General features: G+C 43.5%; 1 protein-coding gene and 1 long non-coding RNA gene across 3 annotated transcripts in view; one reads left to right on the forward strand and one right to left on the reverse strand.

Moving 5' to 3' along the window:
- MARK1 (microtubule affinity regulating kinase 1) overlaps positions 1–14,277 on the reverse strand; it is a 53,923-nt gene extending 39,646 nt beyond the window's left edge. The window contains exons 1-2 of the mRNA XM_035320590.1: positions 14,197–14,277; positions 12,639–12,647 (exon numbers count right to left, since the gene is read on the reverse strand). Of these exons, the coding sequence (XP_035176481.1) occupies positions 12,639–12,647; positions 14,197–14,277 (90 nt within the window). The remainder of the gene's footprint in view (positions 1–12,638; positions 12,648–14,196) is intronic.
- Positions 14,278–23,921: 9,644 nt separating this feature from the next.
- On the forward strand, positions 23,922–26,173 carry LOC118165215. Of its 2 annotated transcripts, XR_004749920.1 has the most exons (3): positions 23,922–24,165; positions 25,003–25,056; positions 25,499–26,173. It is a non-coding gene; the product is annotated as an uncharacterized LOC118165215 (long non-coding RNA). The 2 variants fall into 2 exon arrangements; XR_004749919.1 differs by lacking the exon at positions 23,922–24,165 and having other exon boundaries at positions 24,820–25,056.
- Positions 26,174–26,592: the final 419 nt, after the last annotated feature.

The raw sequence follows: 26,592 nt of genomic DNA on the forward strand, positions 1-26,592 counted from the left end.
TCACAGGATGCAGTGTTTACAGGTCTGTGCTTCCAGCAGCCTCGGACAGAGCGCAGAGCTGCTCTACAAGCGCAGCGTCATGCACAGCTACCCAACACGGTTCTAATGCGCACACAGGGCTCTGAAGAACACGTGTAATTTTATATAGTGACACTAACAAATCCTGTCCACATTATACCAGGCTTTCTCCCCTTTTTTTCTAAACACAACAGTGTTATATGGAAGGGTGGACTATATTATCAAATGCAATCACAGATACTTTCTACTCAAAGGTGTTTTTTTTTTTTTTTTTAAAAAAAAAAATGCACGTCCCCCTCCAAGGAAAGAAGCCAGTCAAAACATTTCAGAAAAACAAATACCTTTGTGGCAGCAAAGCAGGTCTCATAACCTGAAATCAGCTAACACGTTTCCTCAGCTTATCATTCCCCCTCAGGAAGCCTCCCCCCAGCCTGGCGTGCAGGTGCTGAAGAGCAGCACCTTCCTGCATTTGTTTTATTTCACTCAGAATTGGCACAGTTACTTCAACCTGGCACTTCCATTCCTGACTCATCTCAAACACAAACAATGTTTTCCAGGGCTAATTTAGGACAGTCAGTCCGTTATCACCTCCATTAATTACTACAGCAGATCAGCTGAGAGCCCAGCACCTTAAACACAAAGAAAATCAAGACAAGCCTGCTAAAAGCTGCTGCAGTAAACCACAGGTGTAGCCAAGGGGAGGAAAACCTACTTTTCTTAAAATCTTCTTACATCTAATAGCTTCTGGTTATTTATCATTCAGTGTAGTCCTAGACACTGCAATCAAGCCCTACCAAGCAAAAGAGTAAAGCTGTTCATTGTTTTTGTTTTTTTTTTATTCAAAAATAAAATGGTTAATGTAATTCACATGTGAAACCTAATGTAACTTCCATGTTTTTGACACAGAAAGTGTGTATCAGAAGTGGAAGGGGAAAGGAAGCAGAAAGGTTATTAGTGCTGCAGCCTACTAGACACATTTAAAACATTCAGTGCCTCTCACAAGCTCTTGCTCTTTCCTCAGGAGGTGATCAGTTTAGCTTTGCCACTGTTTTTTGACCTACCTTATGATATCTTCAAGCCTGCCAGTGCTGAGCTCCAGACGAGCACTCGCAGCTCCCTGCAAGCATCCTGCCAGTGCCCAGAGTCATCCTCGGGTACGGGGCACCACTGCTCAGTGCCATGGCACTCACAGGTAGCTCAAAAACATTCAGTAGGATAAAAAGGAATGAAAAGCTAATGCTGATAGTTAATTTGAACCAACCAAACAAGAACACACCCAGAAAGAGAAACTTCTGGCAAAGGAAACCAGCCGGAGCTTTTATTGTGCTTATAAAGGACACAGCCAGGTCATTTTTCAGCTGGCCTGATGAAAGGCAGGCTAAAAAGAAACATGAAACAACTTACAGTTCAGGATCGTGTCAAGCACATGGAGCTTCTCAAAGTGTCTGCAGCAGTACAAGAAATGGAAAAAGCTTGAATATCCAACTTCAAAACTGAGGGGAAAGGGCTGTTTCTGCAGCCTGCAGACTACAGTCTGGAAACCTGAGGCTTGTCTCCAAATGATGAGAAGAACAGCAAGATGCAAGGTTTACTCACAAAAGAGTGACCAGTTGATAGAGCTAAGCACCTCCCTCCATCACGATCAAACAGCAGCCATCTGGGCCACCTGGGGTTTCTTTGACAGACGGCAGAACATCCGCACAGCTAACTAGCACCAGGCTCTGAATCCCACCTCTTTTTCTCCAAGTTTATAAAATGTGATTTTTTTTTCTTGTCTGCTGGATACCTAAGGCATAACCATGCCACAGGATGCTCACGTGGGGTGACCTCCAGCCCCTGAGCACAGAAATCCCCAGGCAATGCCACCAGCATCAGGGGAACGCCTGGCCCGGGCAGATGGGACCACACCAGCTCCATTTTAACCTCTCATGGAACCACACTGTCAGGACAGGAACGACAGAAAAAGAAAACCTATCATGCCACTTTTCTACTTCATAAAAGAGAAAATTAATTATTCCTTTAGCAAGCTAGACAGTAGGCCTTAGTCTTTACATTCCCATTACTGGATTCACCAATGATGAATCTATGAAGACAGGTTGCCGTCTTTTTTGGAAAAGACCATTTTACCTCCAGGTTTTATTAACTTTCTAAAAGCTTGCTGCTAAAAAGCGACAAGATGGCAAATTACAGTATCCAAACTGAAAGCAACGTAAACTAATTTTGGAGCATCTCCCCTACGAAGAAAGGCTGAGAGACCTGGGTCTGTTCATCCTTAAGAGAAGACAGAGAGGACCTTATCAATGTTTCCAAATGTCTGAAGTGTGGGAGACAGAGGGATTTGGCCAACCTCTTTTAAGTGGTTTGTGGGGACAGGACGAGGAGTAATGGCCACAAAATGGAGCACAGGAAGTTCCGCACCAACATGTGAAAGAACTTCACGGTGAGGGTGACGGAGCACTGGAACAGGCTGCCTAGAGAGGTTGTGGAGTCTCCTTCTCTGGAAATATTCAAGACCTGTCTGGATGCCTACCTGCTCTGAGGAACCTGCTTTGGCAGGCGGGTTGGGCCCGATGATCTTTCAAGGTCCCTTCCAACCCCTACAATTCTGTGATTGATGCACACATGTCCCACAAATGAAATTGGAGGGTAGCACAGGGATCCACAACCTCCATTAAACCACGTTTCAGTTGTATTTCTCCAATACTGAGGAGGATGTTGGAATAATTTTGGAATATTCCTTTGAGATATTCAAAGGAGTGGTGAGGCACTGGCACAGGCTGCCCAGAGAAGCTGTGAATGCCCCATCCCTGGAGATGTTCAAGGCCAGGCTGGATGGGGCTTTGGGCTGCCTGGCCTGGTGGGAGGTGTCCCTGCCCATGGTGGGGGGTTGGAATTAGGGCATTTTTAAGGTCCCTTCCAACCAGAACCATTCTGCGATTCCTTTTAATGAGCTTGAAAATTTAATTTAAAGGCTACAGAGACTTATCTTAGTATTTCCCTTCAAACAATACAAACACATCCAAAAGTAGTTAGGCAACCTGTTAATTTTGACAGAAGAGGGAAAAAAATCGCATGGACTAATAGTGCCTATTTTATCCCCTTTGGGGCACCAGCAAAGGATCCTTCCTTATCCAGAGAGCATGTTCATGGACCTTTGTGTTAGAGGTTACCAGCTTAGCCTCATTAAGCATCAGGCTTGCCAGTATTTCCTGGTGCACGTCTCCGCAGCAAGGCCTTCTCATGTCAGTAGCAAGTCTTGCCTCAGAGGACTGAAGTGCAAAGTGGCTCCTGGACACCTTCAACCACGGAAATGTAGTTTTAATATTTAAGACAGGATTTTAGCAGACTCAGCATTCTGCAGACACATTTTTTTCATAAGCATTGATACAAAGTTTGACTTTCTGAGGAGAGCGAGTAACATATCTTTGGCTCAGGAAAATCAACTGCCTTCTAAAAGGAGGTTTCTCTGATAGATGATGTAGTCTGCTTTAATAGCAGTGTTAAATATCAGATCAGAAAACATGGACATAGTTGGACTGTAGTAACAATTTACGTATATGTGGGTAATGCTACACCACATTTCGGCTTAGCAAATATCTTCCCAGACTTGTGCAGATTTATGCTTAACTTTAAGCTGTCCAAACACAATTTGCCCCTTGGACCAGCTTATATCTTACAACCAAAGAGCGTGCTCTGAGCAGCGCTCAGACAACAATCTCCTCAGCGCCTCTTGTTTCTACACTCATGCAATCATATCTTTTAACCTTTGGGCTTTAGTTATTTAACAATACAAGCTACCACAATTTAGGGAAAAAAAAAAAAAAAAAAAAAAAAAAAAGGAAAAAAGCAGCCAACAGCAATATACCACAAAGATTTTGCAAAGAACGTAATATAGCTAAAAATAGTGTTTCCTTATATGTTTTAAACAGGCTGATATAGTAATACAGTAGATTATGAATATTAACAGGCACACATATACTGCAGACATCTGTCAATGTATTGAATTCAAGCCATGAACAGAAGTTACATGCAAGCACTGGAAAGAAATACAAAAGCTAAGCCCAAGAGAAAGAATGAACATAACTAGTGAAATAGTCCAGGTTACACAAGTCACCAAAAGACAGGAAAGAAACACTACAGGACACAAAGAAAATATTGAAAACAACAGATGCTGGATTTACTGCCCATTAAAATAAATAGGTAAGAAAATTTGGAAGAAATCTTACACGTGTGCGTCTTTTTATATATATATATATATATACATACACAGATGAAGCTTAAGAATATAAAGAATTTATGATTAAAGGGTCAAACAAAACTAACACTTATTCAAAACAAATGCAGACATTAAAACAAACACCCTATCCAACAACAGAAAAAAAATATTTTACAAAAAAATTGCTAGGCTTTCTCTCTCCAGTCCTTGACAGTCAGTGTGTGAGAAATCGCAGATCCCCAGCTATGGCCTTCTGACACTACTCCCAGCCTGCAAGATGTCAAGGTCAGGCATTTCCAGACTTCTTTATCAGGACAGTGAGGGACAGAAAATAACTGGCAGCAGCAATGGCAGCCTCCAGCTTGCGGTAAGCAGAGGAAGCTTTTGGCTCTCTCTGCAACTGGTCATACTTTGAACCAGCTTGGCAAGCAGTAAAGCACTGTATTTTACAGTTTGGGACTCTCCAGTTTAAGTGGCTTGCTTGATTAGATGGTGTCTCATATTAAAACAGGAATTAATTTGATTCAGTCATAAGGAAGGGCATGTGAGGAAAGCAGAAATCCCAGGAACCTGAGGACCATGTCAGCAGGTGACAGGGCGACCAATCCCTGTATCAGGGACTGGGAATCCATCCTCAAAACTTCACTAGGAGAGCTGTCCTTAAGCAGATTTGAGATGGCTATCCCTGCATTGTTCCAAGCCTTGGGATGGGTCGGTCAATAATGCTCTCTCTTCACCACCAGCAGTCCTAAGATGCTCCGTGCCTCTTGGGAGATGGAGAAGGCCACAGAGTACATGAGATGCAATCACAATGTTGCAATGCCTGAATCATTGCAAGCTAACTGTGAACTCAGTCTGTATTTTCTTCCTTAAGTTTACCAAATTAACTACTAAGCCTTCAGTTTCCAAGGATGAGAGCTCTCATGTTAGATATCTTTCTCTTTTCACCAAGCAGACAACAAAGAAGCTGTTCATGTTCCACCTGACATGAAGTTAGTCAGAGCTTTCTGTCACTTCTCAAAAATTATCTGGAGGTACAAACGTTATTACTACCTCTCAATGTACTTTCCAGTCTCCCAATTCACTACCTTCTTTGTTCTGCTGATCTCCCACTGAGCTAGTCTTGGAAATATCTCCAATGAAACAAAGATAATATTAGGAAAACAGCTCATGCACCATTCATGTTTCACTTTATTATAAATAACTTTAGTCTGATAGTCAACTGCTCCATTTAGTTTAGCCTCTCCAGATTAAGAACTATTATATGAAAGGAAATAGAACAGATGGATATAGAAGTGCAGTTTGTCTCTTCTATGCTACTCTAGAAGTCCTGACACCACTCACATTAAAAATAAACAAACTATTACATGCCAAAACAAACTATTACATGCCAGTAGGAAAAGGATTTAATGAGTGATGGTGAAAAAGCTGGTATACAATACCAAAACATGAATTTTCCCCAAAAGGTCACACAACCAAAAATAAATAAAATCCTCTAGCATTTAGAAAATATAACTTGATTTTGATATAGGCAGTATATTTCTGCAGCCATCAGATAAGTGAGAATAGCTTTATTGAAAATGACCTTTAAATGTAGTTTATTTCATCAGTCGTCTTTTCTTTGCAGAGGTTGAGCCATCAGGTTTCTCTCATCCTGTTCACGAACACTACTACGGCCACACGTCTCTAATGACACAGTCTTAAAGTGACCAATTCCAGCATCTAAATTAGATTGATCCTCATTGCTCATACCAGCTTTCTATAGATAAGATTGCTCTGGACTATGCAGCAGATGGAGCAAGAATTTCATTGTGAAGTGCTCTCATATATTTTCTTTTTTCATATGCATCTCACATCCATCACTGGAAGACCAAACTCTAAAAAGAATGCAGCCTTGTTTAATACTGAATTAAGAGAAACAAATTTGAAAAGCTACTATACATATGTACACATGGTTAAGATTGCTCAAAGACAGTATTGCTAACATTTTTTGTATAAATTTAATTCCTTCAATTCCTACAATTGTCATTCCTTCTAGAGTCTGTTCTTAAGGAGAAAATACTATTTTAACTCCATCAAGTAACAATATTTTCCTGATTTATTTTTTTTAACCACCAGTAGACAGTCCCTACTACAGTAATTGCAGGGAGGAAATAATCTGATTACTGTTTGAAAAAAAGTTACTAAATAAAAACCCAAATGCTTTAGAGAATTCTATTGCCTTCAATCGATATACAATCTGGAATAGGGAAAACCCAATACATTGCACATGCAATCCATTTGGGGAAAGCTAACATATTCTCTGTAAAAACTCAGAGCATTTAACAGTACCATAATTTCCATGGCAAAAATCAGACTCTTCTTAATGTGCAAGGTTCTCTGAGTTTTTGAACTACGTCTCTGCTTATTTTAAGTAATGACAGAAACATCTAAGAATTAGAAAGATACTTATACACAACTGAGGCCAAGCATGCACTCTCGAAAGGAATTTCAGATATTTACTGTTTAAGCACAAGTAATTTATGCTGCTGCTACACATAGTGCAGTATCTCCTACACTTAGCTCCCCTAACTCTGCAGTTCTCTCACAATACATTCCTGACATATCAACTGAGTTCACAATGAAAACCTCCCTCTATGGAGGACACTATAAAATTGTACATCCTTCCTGACTTATCATTACAAAACCTTGGTTACTCTCAGCTGTCGCCTAAGACAATAAAGCACAGTAACTCTACTGGGGGGCAAAAGGAAGCGTAAAGTGGGAAAAATACAGTACCTCTAACAGGCAAATATTGAAAGCTGTAACAATCTTTTTTGCTAGCACCTTCAGAAAGTGCCCCCAAAACTAAGCCAACTCCCCCCAACCAACCCAAGGCAAAGCATGTCTTCACTCCCTTTAACTTTTGACTCAGATCATTCCCATACTCCCTGAGATCCAAACAAAAGGATGTTGCTCAAAGAATAACCAGGAGGTATACTACACAGCTTTAGTAAAGCTCTCTATTGATTTTGGTTATGTCACGAGCAAAACTGGAAAAGGTCCCAGAAAGAGTGAGAAGCACAAGGAAGTTGGCAACAGCTACGCAAGCTCAAGCACAAAAGCACTTAAGTAAGCAAAATGTGGGGAAAAACAAAGAGGGGAGGGGAAACAGGTAATAAAAATAGGAAATTACAGGTATTAAGTGGCCAGCAGCTTAATGAACATGGACTGAAGGATCTCAAAAGATGGATATTGGGAAATATGTAATGAAAAAGGGGCTGTGACAGCAGGTTAGCAACTATCACTAGGTTTAAAATGACCCTGATCAAACATTTGAGGGACTAAATAAGAAAATTGCTCCAAGTAATAACCCTTAAGAATACAATTAAGAGGCCTTCTCCACTCTGAAAAAGGTAGCTGCTTGAATGCAAATAAAATACATTTATTTTTATTTCACACTCTTCCTAAGTACATGGCTGAGATGGAAAAGATGAGACCCATCAGCAGCAAAGGGAGGAAGCCTGGAGGAAAGGCTCCACGGGAACTGAAAATATCCCTCAACCACTGTGACTCAGGCTATGTCTTCACTTTGAAGGGGTGTGTGTGTGTTCTGTGCACCACAAGCAAGACACGGGTCCTCCCCCAGAAGGGCAGCAGCACTACGGGTTCTGCCATGAGGTTAGCCTGGGGCAGGAGCCTTTCCTGCAAGCCCTGCTAGAGCCTAGTCTATCCAAAAGTTCATCTGTTTTCTCCAGCCACATCTGGCTAATACAAGATAGCACCTAACAACCTTGCCTAATTTTGTCTCTACTTGAGATTTTAAAATTATCATGCACTGCTATTACTTTATAATACAAAACCAATTAGACTGTCACCAGTGATATTACCATTATCTGCTCTCGCAAAGGACTGCCACAGGCTATCCAGTAACTCTGTAAGCTCAGCAGCACTTTCCATTGGAGGTGAAAAAGTTGTGCCCTCTTATTTTTCATGCCATCGACCTTACAACCATATTTGTTTAAAATACAGTACTGCACCACATCTAGGCAAAGCTCCTCATGTTGAACCTATAATATATCATGTTTTGGGTACCATTCTCTGCTCAGGTTAGCATCTCTTTGTTTTGCTACTTCTGTGAATTCCACAGGCCGCATGTTGAAATCAGGATAATTCTACTTGCTGCCAACACACCATGACATTCAATAAGGCAGATGCTGCTCTAAGGTTATGGAAGGGTCTCCATTCTCTCCTCAGTACAAGTCAACCTTGCTGATCTATCTTTACCTGAGAAATCCCTGGGACTCTGACCACACGTATCCAGCTAATATAACTACTGGACATTTAAAATGACCTAAAGAATGGTTTACTGTTCATTTTTGTATGTGCTTCTTTGCATTTGATATATACCTTGTAACTGAAAACAAAGAAACCGTCTAAAGCTCACCGTAACCAAAAGTCCTCTCCTTCTGATACATTACCAGGCTTTTGAAGTGCAGTGCTAAGAAACATGCAGATATGAAAAAATAGCCGCCCTCCTTTTTTGTTTTCCAAAACACATTAACACATTGGATTGTTTTATTTTGAGTATAGGTTTCTATAATGTCTTACATTTTTTACAGAATGTCACAAACTTGAAACAGCTGGCACACACAGAGTCAGGAGACAGGGATACCGAGCACTTGTATCTTGATCAGCTCAGCAGGAGTCTTTACAAAAGTCATTTTGACGGTAAACCACATTAATGCCAACACGCTAAGTGGAGCGCAGACCACTTCTGATGGTTTCACCCACAGCCTTCACCTAAGGTGTTCCACAAGCATAGGAATGGCAAGATAAAAGAAGCAAAATGACTTTTACTGGATCTAAATACAACAGAAAAAAAGAAACCTGAACACACAGACAACACCTTTATTTCAGCAGAACAGAAAGCCTGCTTACCAGCGATTTAAGTGAATGTACAAGTGACGGTAGATCAGCTACCCTGGTAAGATGAAAAATTTTAGAACAACAATGATCCTATGTTCTCCACAGATGCACAGAAAACCTGCACTTTTGGGTTTTACGTAAGTACACTCTATTGGTCAATCATTACAGTGTAACCCATAGCACTGCTCCACAAGCACGTCCAGTCCATTGCCTTAAAGATTAATTGCAACCCGGCTGATTTTTAACTATGCAGATGCCTTACTATGAATGTAAACAAATGTTTTTCAGCCTAAGTGGGCATTTCCCATGAAAGCTTACATAAAGAAACCTCTGACTAAATGCTCACCTGAAAAAAAAAACATTTTATTCTACTGCCATGTCAGTTCACAAAGAAGCAGAGAGAGTACTTGCCAATGATCCTGCCTTAAACTATTTTACCATGATTGTTAAAGCATGTATGGTCACTACTTGGGTAAAATAAGATGGAATTTGGAAGTGAAATTGGAATTTTTACCCATAGCTTCACTAGGATGCCCACCAGAACTCTGCCTAAACTGCTTCATCACCAGTAAGTTGTAAACTGACACAGATCTCAGTAATCCTTTGATTGCACTTTTTAAAAAAACTATTTATTCTATTAAGTCAGAGAATAAAAAAGCAAGAAAACTTCTTTCTTAGATGAAATACTACCTTCTGCATTTAAAATTCACAGTTCAGAACTGAGCAGAGAGAACATAAAAATGTTGATTTACAATCTGAAAAAAGTGAAAAAATGTTAACAAGCACAGGCTTGCTAGTAACTGTGCAGAAAGAGCTTATTATTAAAATTCAGATTCAGTTGCATTATATTCGTTACACTGAAGGATATGAATGTTTCAATGGAACTTTCCTGCTTTCTTTGTTGTTTTCAAAAATATTCAACTGGAGACCATTTCTTCTTAATTTACTACTACCTAAAGAAGAGTAAACATTCAAGAGTAAAGACCAAGAACTACTGAAGTCATTAAAAAATGGCGATTATGAAATTCCAGAAAGATAAAAACCACACACAAAAAGCAAGCATTGTGTTTCCAACACCAGAAATCAACAGATCATGTCACGACCACGATACAAATAAGCTAAGTTTGAAACACACCACTGTCTGCAGCAACTTAGTCGCAGCATATTTAACCTGGAAGGCAGCACAGAGCATAAATGTATATTTAAAAAAGGGAAAAAAAAAATATGTAGCTACTAATAGATAACATCTAAAACCACCAGTGATAAAATGCTTTCTCTGTGATATCACTAAACATTTGAAAGGTTTGCTCAACCTCTCAAGTTGTTAGCAGTGCAATTTGTGGTGCAAATAAAGCCCTGAAACAGATTTCTTACAGATTTCTAGCTCCACGTTAACAGTAAAATAATCTCTGTCCTAATTACACAATAGTTTCTCATTGAATCTGCCCTGCTGAAAAAGTTTTTGAAGTTCTCTCAAATATCAGTACAATTTTAAGAGTAGATCTATACTGAATTCTGAGAACAAGAAACCTGCAAGTGCAAATAAAAGTCACTGATCAAGAACAAAATTTTAAAATCCCACTATATGCCCTTAAAATAAAAATGAAATATTACTTCTCTGGTGTTTAAACTACTTGTATCAGAATTTAGCAGGAGTTCCTTCAGCTTGATAGTGGTAACCGTCATGTAGTAGCAACGTACCACATTTATAGTAGAAACATTAATTTCCAAATAGAATTGGGCGCTCCTAAAAAAAACCTTTTTACTGATGATTAAAACATTTTAAGTGCAGAGTTAGAAAATAATAAGTTGTACTAACAAACAGTAAGTCTGCAGGATGAAGAAAGGATGATGGCAGAGGCACCCCCCCCAAGGCTAAGGGGAACTTAGCCTCATTGTTCTTGTTACGCATTTCACTCCCCTGACCATGTAAGTACAGTTTTCAGCAGACCAGCCACAAACAATCAAATGTTATGTTTACCTATGAACCTCCAAAAACCCATGAAGTATGAAATGACATCAGCAGTACAATCAAACTGCATTAACTCTTTCTAAACTCTAACAGCATGTTCTTTTATGACACCTAGGAAGAACAGTGAAGCATGAAACGAGACTGTACACAGGCGGATCTGTTCCAAAATATTTCCCTTTACAGAAGGGAAGGACACTACACACATGCATCACCTGTCCCAGCTGCGATTCACACAGAAGGTTAAATGCGAAGTGGTTAACACACTTTGTAATAAAATGAACCTTGCTCTCTGCTTTGTGCTTAATGCTGGAGCTAAACATGTGTTTTCCCCCACAATGTAGGAGCTTGCTCAAGACTTGAACCAAAAAAAAAAAAAAAGGGGTGCAGAAAGAAAACACAAACTTTCAAAGTAAGATTAGGAGAGCATACCCTGTTCTTACCATTCAAATAAACATATGGCCTAATGGAGTTCTTATGATCAAGAACATTCATCTTGCATGGAAAAAGCACAGGCATTCTCCACTTTGCTAAAGCCCATCTCTTGTGGATAAGAAAGATACAGCTGTACTCTTGAACCCACAAGGCCTGGAAACTAGGCCATTCTTCTGCTTAAGGCACAAAAGAAAGAATTCTTGTCAGATACTTTCTCCCACGCCCCCTCCGTCCAAATCAAAACCATGTGTTCTTATTGTGCAAAAGCAAATCCAAGCAAAAAAAAATATATTAAACATGGTATAATTATTATTTCCCTGACCTCACCACTTCATTCCATCCTCTTATCTCTTGCCCCATTCGATTTGTTTCCCTCTAAAAATGCAGCTGTCTCCCAGTCTCCACTATCAGCAAGCCATCCTTCACCACACCTGCTTTAGCTGGCATCTCAGACATCACCCTGCCCTTGCTAGCCTGCAGCGGGGTGTTCGTGTCAGAATTATCACAATTACTTCTATGATAAAGCAGTCGATCGCATGACTGTAAGTCGCTGCGTTATCCTGCCTTAAACCCCCCCCCCGCCAAGACATCTCTTAATCACTCTGATAGGGCACTGGCTGGGTAAAGCAAGCTGTAGTTCCTATGTTCCTCCTCAGCTCCTACCAGCCTTATCAGCCGGCTCTCCCGCCTTGTTTGTTCCTTCTCCTCCAGTAAACACGCGCGATCTCCGGAGCAGGATGTACCAACTTCTGCGTGCCTGAAAAGTACAAGGCAAAACAGTTCCCTGTGCCTTCACTGAGAGGGGTGACGCCATAGCGCAAAGAGAGTCCCAGCATACTTCCACAGATAACAGTAAGAGCTTCAAAAGACTGAATGACATTTACCAACAAATTTAAATAATAAAAAATCCTTATACCAGACTACGAGGCTTTTATGTCAGAAGAAGCAAACTAGAGCATTCTCATTCTTATTAATTTTACAAAGCAAGTGGCATACAGGCAACCACTGCAACTCCATGTGTCTTTTCTTACATAGAAGCATTGAAGATCATGTATTACCTGCACATTTCTTTTACTGTAATTCAGGAAGAACGTTCTCCAGCTTAATCAAATCATACAGGACAATGTGAAGGAGAAAACACAAAAGCCTCAATAGCAACTCAATGAAAATAAAAGAGTTACAACAAGCTCAAAGCTTTTGATTCCTATCCCTCTCCTCCTCCAGCCTCAGCAGAGATAGGAAGCTCCATTCACCCAAACTAACCCCAACTGCAACTGTCTGAATGCCCTGAAACATTACCTACAGCAGCCTACACACCACTATCAAGAGGAAACCATAGTTACACATACGAAATCAAACTGCAGGAAAATGTTTACTTTCAATACTACTCTTACACCTCACTTAAAAAAAAAGGAAGCTGGTAATAGGCATGAAAATAATGTTTACTGCACTGCCTCTACCCATCAATTTTCCTCAGCTTTCCCAATAAACTATTCAATAAGAAAAAAATGTTTGACAATCATACTGTATTTTGTTTCCTTAAACATAGCTATGGTGAAAGAGAAATACGATTTCCAGTGCAAAACACTTATGGGCATGTGTGTTAGAAAAATTAAATGTTGCATTGGGAGATGAAAAGAATAGCAAAAAGGAAAAAAAATGAATTTATATAATGCAGGCCTATCAGTTATACACATACTGACTGTTTCACGATGACTGCTCCTCTCCACCTGTTGTTTGTCCATTGCCATTGGTCCTCCTTCCTTTCACTCAAGCTGGCTGATAAGAACTTATCAGGTAACCTGCTCCATGATCCTACCCCTTCTGGACTACTGTCAAAGGGCACGGTGGTGTAAAAGGTACAACCAATTATGGAACCATGCACTGTTTTCATACATCCAGCCAGCAACTCTCATAATTCTTCAAGGGGTTTATATTCTTATGACAGGTGCTCTGTCCAATTTTATTATTTCGTTCAAATGACAGAACACACAATTGCATACTTACTGAGAAAAGTATACATTGAAATATATACAACAATACACATAACTTTTTTCTTGTTTTTAAGAAGAAAAGAAAAAAACAGAACAGTGAAAGCAGCTGCCGAGAGACCGGGGGTGGCAGCGGTAGGGTAGCTCCCAATGATTTCATGCAACGATCTCACACCATGTGCAAAGCACAGCTGGACACGAACGTAGATTTGTACTCAGACCCATCAATCAGCTCTCTCCGGGATGCAGAGCTACAATCTATCCCTTGAGAGTCACACAATGGAGCAACATTTCTGAGAGATGGCCACAAGGAAGGAAGAAAAGATTGCTACCCAGAAGATCACCATTAACTGCACAACTTCTGAGAGGTGCGCTAATATATGTGCTTGGGAATTACAGATATGCACTACAAAGAGGGAGGCAGTTCACCAGGCCAAGAACACTCATACTCACCCTGCTCTAATTTAACTCCTGCTTTCCCAGCCCCTCTCTTTTAAATAACTTCTCCCAGTAGTTGCAACGTCTTGCCACCCCAGCTACCAGGGCTTACCACCTAACCTTTGCGCATCAAGGCCCATCAGCACAAACACTCTGCCCGTCCATTAGTGCTTATTAACAGGAGGAAGCACATTAAGAGTAAATTAAGCGTCTCACCTCACCCTGACAGAGTCCATTTTAAACCAAGGAATTATGCTGTCCCCAAAGTCAACAACAGGCCAGCTTCTTCCCACATTTGCCATTTTAGCCAAAGCTCTTGGGCAAGGGCAACCAGCAGTACCTGAGGGGGCTTCCCCAGTGCCCAACAAACTCCTTGAGGGATCCCTGCCCCAAAACCCAGCAAACACCCTGCTAACAACAGCACAAGAATCACTTTGTGCAGATTTGGGAACTTACTGCTGCACAGCTCTTTACAGTTTGCTTGACTAGTGGATTATATTCATCAGTATTAGGTTACAAACTTACACCAAGTTTTTCAGTAGCAAATGTTCAATTTTGAGAACTTTGATAACCTGATTTTTAGATATCCTTGCCTTCTCTGAAAGAAATAAAATATCCTTACTTATATCTAGTTGTCAAAATAGAGCATTCAGAATCAGCCCATTTTCAAAATGAACAGTTTAATTGAAGTTTTCATTCTACAGAAGTTGACGGTGTTTGAAAACATTTCCATTTGCCTTGTGTAAACGCACTTTGCAAGTCTTATGCGCTGTATTACTGGATACATGCATAAATATTTCTTATCTCCTCCTGTCATCTATCCCTTGTCTACATTCCTATATACATTTGAAATGGAAACTCCTAAGTAACACACATCACTCAAACCTGGGCCTTGTCATTTAATTAAATCTAAATATTCATTTTCATCTCAAGGACTTGCTTCCATTCTGACACTAATAGAGGACTCATCAGTCCATGAATAAATAGTAAGGACGGACCAAATGGATCTATCTACTTGCTTTAAGCTTTAACTAGGAACCACAGAGACACTGCCTCGTCAATTACACTTCCAGTGAGCAACTGAAACTAAAGCCTTCATTTCTCTAACCATATTTCTGTTACCTTCACCTTCTAACGCCTCTGCTCATGTTTACTCTTCATTTCACGTAATTCAGTAACCTATTCAGCTGCTTCTTTGGCTTGTACGACGAGGCCCTGGTGCTGGCTGGAACCTGCAGCACTGACACGACACAAGTCAGCGCCGTCTGTTGCGACCCACCTGCCCGCCTCCCTTCGCTCCTTTACCGATCGCTTTCCATCCAATTACAAGCCGGGTAAAATTGCCTGTGTGAAATTTCATATGACTGCTCCTGCAACTCCTGTCGCTTTCCCGAAGGCAACTAATGATATCGAGGGCGCATTCCAAACATACCTCTTTTAATCTTGGTTCCCTCACCTAACACGAGAATTTCACACCTCCATACCACTGCCTATTTAAGTAATCACCACCGGCGGACAGGGCCAGACAAAGTCTGGGACTTTGGGATTCCTTGGGCACACTGTCTGCTCTGACGGAGAGGGGTTATTCTCTGCAGGAAGACCGCCACAATGGAGAACAGCACTACGCTTCTACCAGTCCGGGCGGAGCAGAGGAAGAGCGCAAAGATGTTTAAGCCGAGCACAAAGGGAGACACAAACAATCCACTCGGGAGGTACCGAGGACGAGAACACGGCCTCTCTCCGACGCCACACAAAGCCAACCAGAGGCAGGCCCGCAGCAACAGGAAGGCAGGAGCCCATCTCCAAGGTGCACACCAAACAAAGGGCGAGCGCAGCCGGACGCCAGCCGGGGCCGAGCGCCAGGCAGGCGGGCGGGTGCCCGGGCAGGGGCGGCCCGGCCCGGAGGCCTCTTCCCCAGCGGAGGGCCGCGACCAGCGCCGTGCTGCGGCTCGGTGCATGGCAGGGCAGGGCAGGGCAGGGCGGCCCAGCGAGGCGTGCAGCCGGCCCTGCGTGCGGGGGGAGGCCCGCGGGGCCCGGCCGGGCAGGGGGGGGGCGGGGGGGGGGGGGGGGGGCCGCCCGCTCAGCCTAGGCCGCGCAGCCCCGCCGGCAGCCGGGCGCTCCGGGCGGGCCGGGCCTCCTGCCGCCTGCCGGCCCCGCTAGGCGCCCGGCGACATGGCCGCGCCCGCCCGCCTCGCCGCAGCCGCCACCGGGCTCCGCGCAGCTCGGCCGCCGGCCCCTCCTTCTCCTCCTGCTGCCCGCTCAGGTGAGCGGCCGGCAGCACAGGGCGGCCACGGCGCCTCCTCGCAGCATCCGGCGGCGGCAGCGGCTCCTCCTCCTCCTCCTCCTCCTCCTCCTCCCGCCGCGGCCTTCCCCGTCCCTCCTCTTCCTCCGCCTCCGCCTCCTGCTGCTGCCCGGCCTCGGCCCCGCGGGGCTGGGGGGCGACGCAGGGGGCTGGGGGCAGCGGGACGGGGGTGCCGAGGCCGCCCCCGGGGCTCGCTGGTGTGCGGGGCAGGCAGCGCCGTGTCCCCGCCTGGGTGCCCGCCCCGGGTCGCAGGCTGTGTGGAGGAGGCTCGCAAAGCCCCGTGGCAGCACCTGTGCGCATCTAGGAGTGTGTGTGCGCCTCGACCAGCCGCCCGCACCCGGCCCGGGCCGGCATCAGGCCAGCGAGGCCGTGCAACGCATCCCTCCGCTCGTGCCCGGCCAGCACGCAGTCCTTGAACGCTTAGCTGGTGACCTCATGTACATAAAATTAGAAACACACACGCATTTTTGTCTCTGAGAAGTTGCTGGTGTTTACATGACAGCAGCTTTTGCTATAAAACCAACCAACCCCTCTAAAAATAAGCTGGAAAAATAGAAAAGCTCCCCTCCACCAAAACCAAAAGGAAAACAATGTGACTGAATTTCCATTGCAACGACTCAGGATTTTCATAGCTGAGTTTGTAAACATGTTAATAAATTCAGCAAACAATCCTTGTTCTCAAAGACTATTTACAAAAAATAGTCCGGAGTGCACTTGATATGCTGCACACCTGTCTCCAGGAAGCCCTTGCGCACTTGCCAAAGGAGGTACTTTGTTATTTTTTACTTATAAATGTGTTCAGTTCCAGCTGATTTACCTCTGGTGTCATTCAAGAGGTACCTCAAGCCTGAAAACAGCCTCAGCAAATGCTCAGCCGACACCAGTTTTCCAGATGTTTGGGAAAACAGCTCTTCCTGTGCTGCTGACACAAGCGCACACAGAGGACATCTCTGTGTTAGCCCAGTCTCTCTTTGCACACTCAGCATCACATTGCTCTGAGCATGCATGATTTGACTGTCTGGAAAGGCAGAGCTTCCCAGCTAGTCTTCAGCTCAAAGCCTCTGAAATCTCCGTGAGGGCCTCAGTGAGCTCCTAGCTTATTGCTGGCAATAGCGACTGTGAGGAGACTTTCACAGTCCTACATTTTTAAGGGAGTAAAATAAGCCAAGATTGGGTTTACTCGGAGTAAACAACCATGGTCTCACCAGCAAGCCAAAACAAGTTTGTTGACAAACTGGATATTAACCCAGTTTGGTTGCTTAGCTCATCAAAATGCGCTCACTTTTATCCCAAATAAGTACAAGGCTGTGTCTAGGGCTGTGTGTGGGGCCTGGCTCCGCAACCCTTCCTTGGTCGCTGCTCCCCCCGATGCCAGCCCGCCTGGTATAGATTTGTCTGTGTGCTTGTGGTTAGAGAAGAAAGCAGTGTAAACTCAAATGTTTTCTAAATGTATTTAATGGCACCACTGGCTAAGGGAAAGCTTAGAAAGACTTCCTGCCTTGCAGTTTTAATGTTTCGGTCATATGAACATATTGGTTTTAAGACATATGAACATATTGGTTCATCAGAAATTAAAAGTACATAATAATTCCTGTTATCTGCAGACCTACTTTGCAGTTGTTTTGGCCATGGTTGTTACTCTTATCATCTGCGTCTTTCACAGTAATAAGGTCACCCATTTGTTTAATAGCTTGGTCTAATTTTTGTTGGTTATTATTACAGGCCTCTCCACCCCCCAGTGAGAAAATGTGGAGATGGCGGCTGAGGAGCTGCATGGAGGAGAAAACAGCTGCAGAGGTAATGCTGCCATCCCTCACCTGCTCTCTGGAGAGACAAAGCTCAACATGGGCAATGGGCTGAGCACAAAAATAGCCTGGAAGAAGGATGCTCTGAACTGTCAGAGACCTGCCCTAAAAATATGCAGAAAGTTATTGCTGCTCGAAGCAGCATTAACTCCCACTCCATGCCCGGCGTGAGTCACAAAGCGCAGGCAGGGCTGGGATGCCAGCAGCAGCACAGCTCCACGCTTAGCCTCTGCAGGGATGGAGGGCTGCGAGCAGCACGCTGCAAGCCCAAAGCTATCATTTGGCGAAGGTAGGAAAACAGCAGGAATGTTTCTCTTGGGATCCATGTTTTGAGAGGCTGGAGGAAGTCTTTACTTCTCCCCTCACAAGTGAGAGGAGCGTAATTACGCAGATGTAGGATAGGATCTCAACTTTTATCCCAAGCTCTAAGAAACTTGCGTAGGCCCCTATGCGAGCCTGGGTGAGTAGATTTTTTTTTAAATTTTATTTTATTACTGGCTGCTTGTTAAGCAATGGGAGAGGAGGCAGAATACAAGATGTAAGCTGCTACACCGTTGTTATTCTGAAAAGTGCTAATTCTCTGCATTTTTCCCAGAAATACCACTTTCATTTATGACCAGACAACTTTGTTTAGTGAGGAAATCAAGGTGTCAGTTGGCTCTGTAGGCACTTGTCCATCCCAAGGGGAGCTCCAGCAGTGAGTCAGCTTCAGCTTCTTGGCTCACAGGCAAAAGGACTCATTGCCTTGTGCCTTGTTGAAGCCAAGCCCAAATGCCTTGTCCTTCAAGAAGCCAGCTGGCTTCTTCTGAGGCCCACTTTACTTTGTGTTCTCAGGGATGTGCCAGCTGGGAGCCATGTACAGGCAAGCACAAACACAGAAATGTCTCCCCAGCATAAGCCTACTGCCTTGGGACCTGCCTGGGATGGCCGGGAGCCTTCTACAATGTGTTAGGTAACTGGGTTGAACTTCAGGGTTGGAGGGTGGATGTTCCACCACCTTAACCCTAACTGAATATCATCCACAACTGTACTAGCAATTTCAGGCACTAACCTGAACGAACATTTTTTCCCAAAATTTTCCAAATCTGATTCTCAATATCAAATCAGTGAGGCTCAGAAGTAACACAGGAGAAGGTGACCACTTGAATGTGAACAAAATAGACCTAAATTTTGGTCTTTATTGCCTTTCATTATACCAGAATATCTACTATATAGTGAAAAATAAAATGAAAGACCTGAAAAAGGAAGGTCCTGAGGGAACTGGCAAGTGAAGTTGCTAAGTCACTGTCCATCATATCTGAGAAGTCATGGCAGTCCAGTGAAGTTTCCATTGACTGGAAGAGGGGGACATTGCCCCCATTTTTAAAAAGGGAAAAAAGGAAGACCCAGGGAACTACAGGCCAGTCTGTCTCACCTCTGTGCTGGGCAAGGTCATGAAGCAGTTCCTCTTGGAAACTGTGCTAAGGCACATGGAAAATAAGGAGGTGATCGGTGACAGCCAACATGGCTTCTCTAAGGGCAGATCATGCCTGACAAATCTGGTGGTCTTCTGTAATGGGGTTACAGCATTGGTGGGTAGAGGAAGAGCAAATGACATCGTCTACGTGGACTTGGGCAAAGCATTTGACACTGTCCTGCATGACATTATTGCCTCTAACTTGAAGAGACATGGATTTGATGGATGGACCACTTGGTGAGTAAGGAATTAGCTGGGTGGTCGCACTCTCTTAAAGAGTCATGCTTGAAGACTCAATATCCAGGTAGATACTGAGGTGATTCTCCCCCTCTACTCTGATTTTGTGAGACTCCACCTGGAGTTCTGCATTCAGCTCCAGAGCCCCCAGCACAAGAAAGATACAGACCTGTTTGAGCAAGTCCAGAGGAAGGCCATGAGGGTGATCAGTGGGCTGGAGCACCTCTCCTACAAAGACAGGCTGAGAGAGTTGGGGTAATTTAGCCTAGAGAAGGGAACGCTCCAGAGGACCTTATAGTGGCCTTCCAGTATTGAAAGGAAACCTACATGAAAGCTGGGGAGGGACTTTTTATGAGGGAGTGTAGAGTTAATACAAGGGACAATGGTTATAAGCTAAAAGAAAGTAGGTTTAGATTAGATATGAGGAAGAAAATCTTTCTTATGTGGGTGTTGAGGCACTTGGACAGGTTGCCCAGAGAAGCTGTGTATGCCCCATCCATGGAAGTGTTCAAGGCCAGGCTGGATGGGGCTTTGGGCAACCTGGTCTGGTGGGAGGTGTCCCTGCCCATGGCAAGGGGGTTGGACTAGATCATCTTTAAAGATCCATTCCAACCCAAATCATTCTATCATAAAATTTGTAAGAAGTAATATATTTCTATCTTTATGTAATAAGACTGCAATAGCATTAACTCCTGAGGTCATTACCAGCTACTGATATAAGGCTCCATGGATTCTTTACTTTCACAGAATCACAGAATCACAGAATAGACTAGGTTGGAAGAGACCTCCAAGATCACCGAGTCCAACCTCTGACCTAACGCTAACAAGTCTTCCACTAAACCATATCCCTAAGCTCTACATCTAAACGTCTTTTAAAGACCTCCAGGGATGGTGACTCAACCACTTCCCTGGGCAGCCTCTTCCAGTGACTAACAACCCGTTCAGTACAGAAGTTCTTCCTAATATCCAACCTAAACCTCCCCTGGCGCAACTTTAACCCATTCCCCCTCGTCCTGTCACCAGGCACGTGGGAGAATAGACCAACCCCCACCTCGCTACAGCCTCCCTTGAGGTACCTGTAGAGAGCAATAAGGTCACCCCTGAGCCTCCTCTTCTCCAGGCTAAACAGTCCCAGCTCCCTCAGCCTCTCCTCGTAAGACTTGTTCTCCAGACCCTTCACCAGCTTCGTAGCCCTTCTCTGGACTCGCTCGAGCACCTCCATGTCCTTGTAGCGAGGGGCCCAAAACTGAACACAGTACTCGAGGTGCGGCCTCACCAGAGCCGAGTACAGGGGGACGATCACCTCCCTGGCCCTGCTGGCCACGCTGTTTCTTATGCAAGCCAGGATGCTGTTGGCCTTCTTGGCCGCCTGAGCACACTGCTGGCTCATATTCAGCCGACTGTCAACCACTACTCCCAGGTCCTCTTCTGACAGGCAGCTTTCCAACCACACATCTCCCAGCCTGTAGCTCTGTTTGGGGTTGTTGGGCCCCAGGTGCAGGACCCAGCACTTGGCCTTGTTGAATTTCATGCAGTTGACCTCGGCCCATCGGTCCAGCCTCTCCAGATCCTCCTGCAGAGCCTTCCTACCCTCGAGCAGATCGACACACGCACCTAACTTGGTGTCTGTCGTCTGCAAACTTGCTGAGGGTGCACTCAATCCCCTCGTCCAGGTCATTGATGAAGATGTTAAAGAGGACTGGCCCCAGTACCGAGCCCTGGGGGACTCTACTAGTGACCAGCCTCCAACTGGGTTTGACTCCATTCACCACAACTCTCTGGGCCCAGCCATCCAGCCAGCTCTTAACCCAACGAAGCGTACGCCAGTCCAAGCCATGAGCAGCCAGTTTCCTGAGGAGAATGCTGTGGGGAACGGTGTCAAATGCCTTACTGAAGTCAAGGTAGACCACGTCCACAGCCTTTCCCTCATCCACTAAACGTGTCACCTTGTCATAGAAGGAGATCAGGTTCATCAAGCAGGACCTGCCCTTCATAAACCCATGCTGACTAGGCCTGATTGCCTGCTTGCCCTGCAACTGCCGCATAATGACACCCAAGATAATCTGCTCCATGAGCTTCCCTGGCACTGATGTTAAACTAACAGGCCTATAGTTCCCCGGGTCTGCCCTCCGGCCCTTCTTGTAGATGGGCGTCACGTTTGCTAGCTGCCAGTCAAGTGGGACCTCCCCCGATAGCCAGGACTGCCGATAAATGATGGAAAGCGGCTTGGCCAGCTCCTGCTCCAGTTCTCTCAGTACCCTTGGGTGGTTCCCATCCAGCCCCATGAGGTTTAGGTTGGATATTAGGAACCCTGGAGGTCTTTAAAAGACGTTTAGATGTAGAGCTTAGGGATATGGTTTAATGGAAGATTTGTTAGCGTTAGGTCAGAGGTTGAACTCTGTGATCTTGGAGGTCTCTTCCAACCTAGACTATTCTGTGATTCTGTGATTGCTAAAAGTAAGTAGTTGAAATTGTTTTCTTCAGCTTTGATATCTCATCTTTCTTTTGACTCCCCCAGTCTCTACAGCCACAGCCAACTTCTTCCCACATCTGAAAAGTTTCAAAAAGGAAACCAGCAAGCCACCATAGCGCTGAGGTAGAACCACAACAAAACCTGGGGCAATGGCAAATGCATGAATTTAAGCACTTGTTTTCATTTTCCTCTGCCTTTTTTAACTGTTGTGGGTTTCAATGGTGTTTTCAAACTCACTTCTTAGAAGTTTCATTTTCTTTTCTTTTTGTAGCTTGGATTTAGATTAAGTATAATGGTAGAGGAGGTAAGGCTTGAATCATTTCCATGCATCATCACTGTCTATATCTTTTTTCATTTTTTTTTTACATTAGCATACTTTGAAAAAACTACAATATATGCCAGCAAGTAATAACAATGAAAACATAAACTTAGGGAATATAGTGCGTTTGAAACATCTGTAACATAAGGCGACACTTTGGTGTCTCTAACGGAAAAATATTTATTTGCTATGAAAGTAAGTTAAAGTGTAAAATAACTATTTAAAGTAGGTACTTTCATGATTCTTATCAAAGCTGTGCCTGAGCCTGCCACGCAACACATAATGTGCCACTGCATTAGTCTTGTGAAGCAAGGAAGCTTCTCTAGCTGTTGCTACAGCTATATGTCTGACAAGCAGAGAGGAAGCCAGGGACAAAGGAGACAGCAGACTCTCTATAAGTAGTCCCTTGGGACCCTCTGGATACAGATTTTAAACCAGATTTAGATAACCCCAGGAGATGGGGCAGGATGGCAGAATGCCTGCAACAAGAAGCCTGGTGATCTGCCATTGATCTTCAGAGGGTCATCAGAGACCAAAAGTGGGGGAAGAGTTGGGAAAGGCAATTAACCTAAGTGGTCACAGATGTTCTCACTCTGCATCTGCCCTCTGCAGACATCAGTGGTGTGGTTTCTGTGGAAACAGAAACTCTGCTAAATGGAGCTGCTGTCCCTAGCAGGATCTGCTTTTTCCAAAGATGTATGTTGCCGTAGCGCAACAAGAGCTTGTTGATGCAGAAAGGTGTAAAACTACCCTGCAGAAGCATTGTGTATTCAGATCCAAACTAGAATGGATTATTATCTAGGAATAATTTCAGGGTTTGATAATAATTAATCCAATAAATTATTCTGATGCAGGGAAATCTTTAACTACTGCAAAAACTCTATGCAATCTTCAGTGAGTCTGGGGTCATTTCCAGCAGTCTTTTCTCTCCTGTTATAAGCTGACCAAAGAAGGTGCCATAGATGAAGATTTTAAGATCATTTCTTGCTTTAAGGTTTTAGCTAAACTCTTGACTGAAAGATTTAAGCATGTGAGTGAATTTATTTATTTACCTATTCAGGACAACTTTTATTTTATTATTATTTCTTATTTTTATAATATCTTATTTGGTTAAGATACCTTGCTGAGTGGACTGGGTTTCATTTTTTACTGAGTCATTCTGCCATTTTCAAATGTCTTGGGAAGTTGGGTACTTTTTTTTCCACCTCCCCCCCAAAAAATTGCAGTGCCCCTGCTTTGTTTTATGCTGACGGCATTAAACTGGCAGAATACTCGTAAAGATAATTAACAAAATGACAGGATGGAATAAAATGTTGGAAGGAAATATCTGACTCAGGCATTCTTGGACTTTTTAACAGTTAAACCACAATGGCCTGTTGAAATGAATGAGTTACTCCCACAAGAGAAAGTAAATTTTATCCCTCCCAGAACTTGATTGTGGAACAAAATGGCAAACAACTGCTTACTGCCACGAATCATACTGACTGTGTCTTACAGCAGACTGAAGGCTGGACTGAAATTTGTACAGACTTCTCTGAGGTTATCGGGAGCAGAGAAAGGCCATCAGACATCCTGTAACAGCAGCTGAGCTGGAGCTGGTAATATCCTTGCCTGTCATGGCTTTAGTGATGGATATAAAGGAAGAAAGGTTCTAGAGGTTTCCTTCAAAGAGCTTACAACATTTAGCAAGCAACTGCACTGCTAAGTTGAGCCTTGTTGACCAGAAGTACTTTAAGTCCTCATCCTGTGCATTTTCAGGGCGCGTTAAATGTCATATTAAAATGTCCCCCCCGAGATGTGATAAGTGACCCGGCAGGGCATTAGTCTGCAACCAGTGCCATCATCTTGCACAGGCACATCGCCTTGCTCACCCAGTCTCGGAAGGGAGGCTGCATGGAAACAGATACAAGAACATGAAAGGCAAGAAAAGAAGCACAGCGTTGGATTTAATATTTTAAATTAGCCAGAGAAGAAAGAAAAAAAGAAAAAATGTCAACACAATTCCAGAATGAGCTAAAAATAAACCAAAAGGTTTATTTTTAGATGTGCCATGCTATCCAATAACAGCTCAGCTTTATGGCATGTAGAAATAGGATCCAGATTCTGATTTTGGTTATATTGCTGGGAGTTTTCCATTTACTTCAAAGATGCTTAATATTTTTACCAAAGTAATTTGATCAGAATCTGGCCATGGATCTATTACTCCTTCATGTGATGCATTTACATGTGAGTTTTAGTGGAAAAAAACAAACAAAACAAAAAAAAAAAACCATTAAAAATTATGAAGCAATATACTGATACATCTTGCAGGTTTTTTTTAATTTTAAATCATTTTGAGGGTCTTGAAAACGAACAGTGCTATATGTATGCTAAGCATTATTATGTACTATATGAATGCATAATGTCAAGCGTGCTATTTTCATCTTTGCCCACAGCACGGTCATTACATATCTGTAGTAGGAAGAAATGCAACGCTGTATTTAATAAAGGTAATGGATTATGTATGTATTTCATGTTGTTAGGTGATCCGTTGCTTCCCACATCTAGGTCATGACTCAAATCTGTCGGGGTCAAGCGTGGCCAGTCATTACTATCTGACACCCAGTATGCTTCTGCTGCTACAGAAGAAGTTGTCCCCTCCATAACTCATCAGCTCCATTCAGACCCCAGGTAAATGCTCTGTGGTGATGCCAGTGATCACATGGGTGGAGGAAAATGCCAGTCTTTGTTCTGGAATATCCTGTTCAAAACATAGCTAAGCAGTGCTAGTGATAGTGATGTAAAATAAATTAAAGACACACAGCTGAAATAGCATAAAGTCCGGCACATTTTATGAGCACTAAAAAAAAAAAACTCAAATAGAAGAGAGTAAGTTTAGTAAACAAATGGTTTACTTAAGAAATTTGTTTGTTTGTTTGTTTGTTTTAACAGAGATCTGATATGCTTGGCATGAAGCATGGGTCAGAAGATCTCACTGGAATACTAAACCAATTTTCCAGTAAGGTCTGCAAGCCCAGCTTTGAGAATACCAGAATTTATTCCAGTTGCAAAAAAGGTATACAAATTTTTCAGGTTAGATTTGTGTCTCAAGCCTAATGTTTGGCATTTTTACTGCATTGCTGATTTTGTCCCACAGCAGCACATTACAAGTCCACCCCACCAAATCTTAAGGCCTTCTGGTCATTTGTTATGGAGCTCTTACTGGAAACAAAATTCTCAGTAGTTTAATCCTGACGGATAAAAAGCAGCTGAGCACGCGCCCTTCCCTCTGATTTCCATAGCAGTTGTTGCTGAGTAAGGGCTGGATAGGGCTCCTGCTCCCGCGTCAGGACTGCTGACACGAGCACGTGGGAGGAAGATGAAGCTGCGCGAGGGCAGACTTCACTTCAGGAGCTGTTCCTTTCTTCTTTCACACGGATGGGAGTGGTCACAGCACGCTTTCCTGCCGCATCAGTCTCAACAGATCCTTGCACAACTTGGCCTGTTTTAAGCTTTTAACAAGGGTGTAGGAGTTCAGAAAAAAAATACCTCCCTTCCCCCAAGAAAAATTTAATTGCAAAGGTTTGTTTTGATGTAGCATGTACAGTAAACTTGAATCACTGAAAGTGAACCGCACATTTGTGGAAGTGTTTTTTTTCTTGCCCTAGTTTTCATTCCTAGTTAGCTATTCATTTTGTTTCACTCTCAGAGAAAACACTCTGGAGACTGCATCCTGCTCCCGGTGAGGCTGATGGCAGAGTCCCCAAGGCCGTCACCCCTGGGGCTGCGAGACAGCTCCTCTCTGTTGACCCCACTGGGGCTGCCCCAATATATACCAGAAGGCAATCTGCTCCCCATCATCCTTAATGCAGACAGTCCTTGGTGTGACTCATTTTACAGGCCAAAGCAAGCATTAATTCCCAGTAACAATAACAAAGTAGTGCATGGTGATAGGTTCCACTCTCATTGTATCTGTGTTGCTAATTAGGAGTGCTGCTAATTCTTTATAACAGTCATTTGTTTTAACAGTCAGAGATTGGGAGCCT

Source organism: Oxyura jamaicensis, chromosome 3 (assembly GCF_011077185.1).
Source record: "Oxyura jamaicensis isolate SHBP4307 breed ruddy duck chromosome 3, BPBGC_Ojam_1.0, whole genome shotgun sequence".
Classification (NCBI taxonomy): domain Eukaryota; kingdom Metazoa; phylum Chordata; class Aves; order Anseriformes; family Anatidae; genus Oxyura; species Oxyura jamaicensis.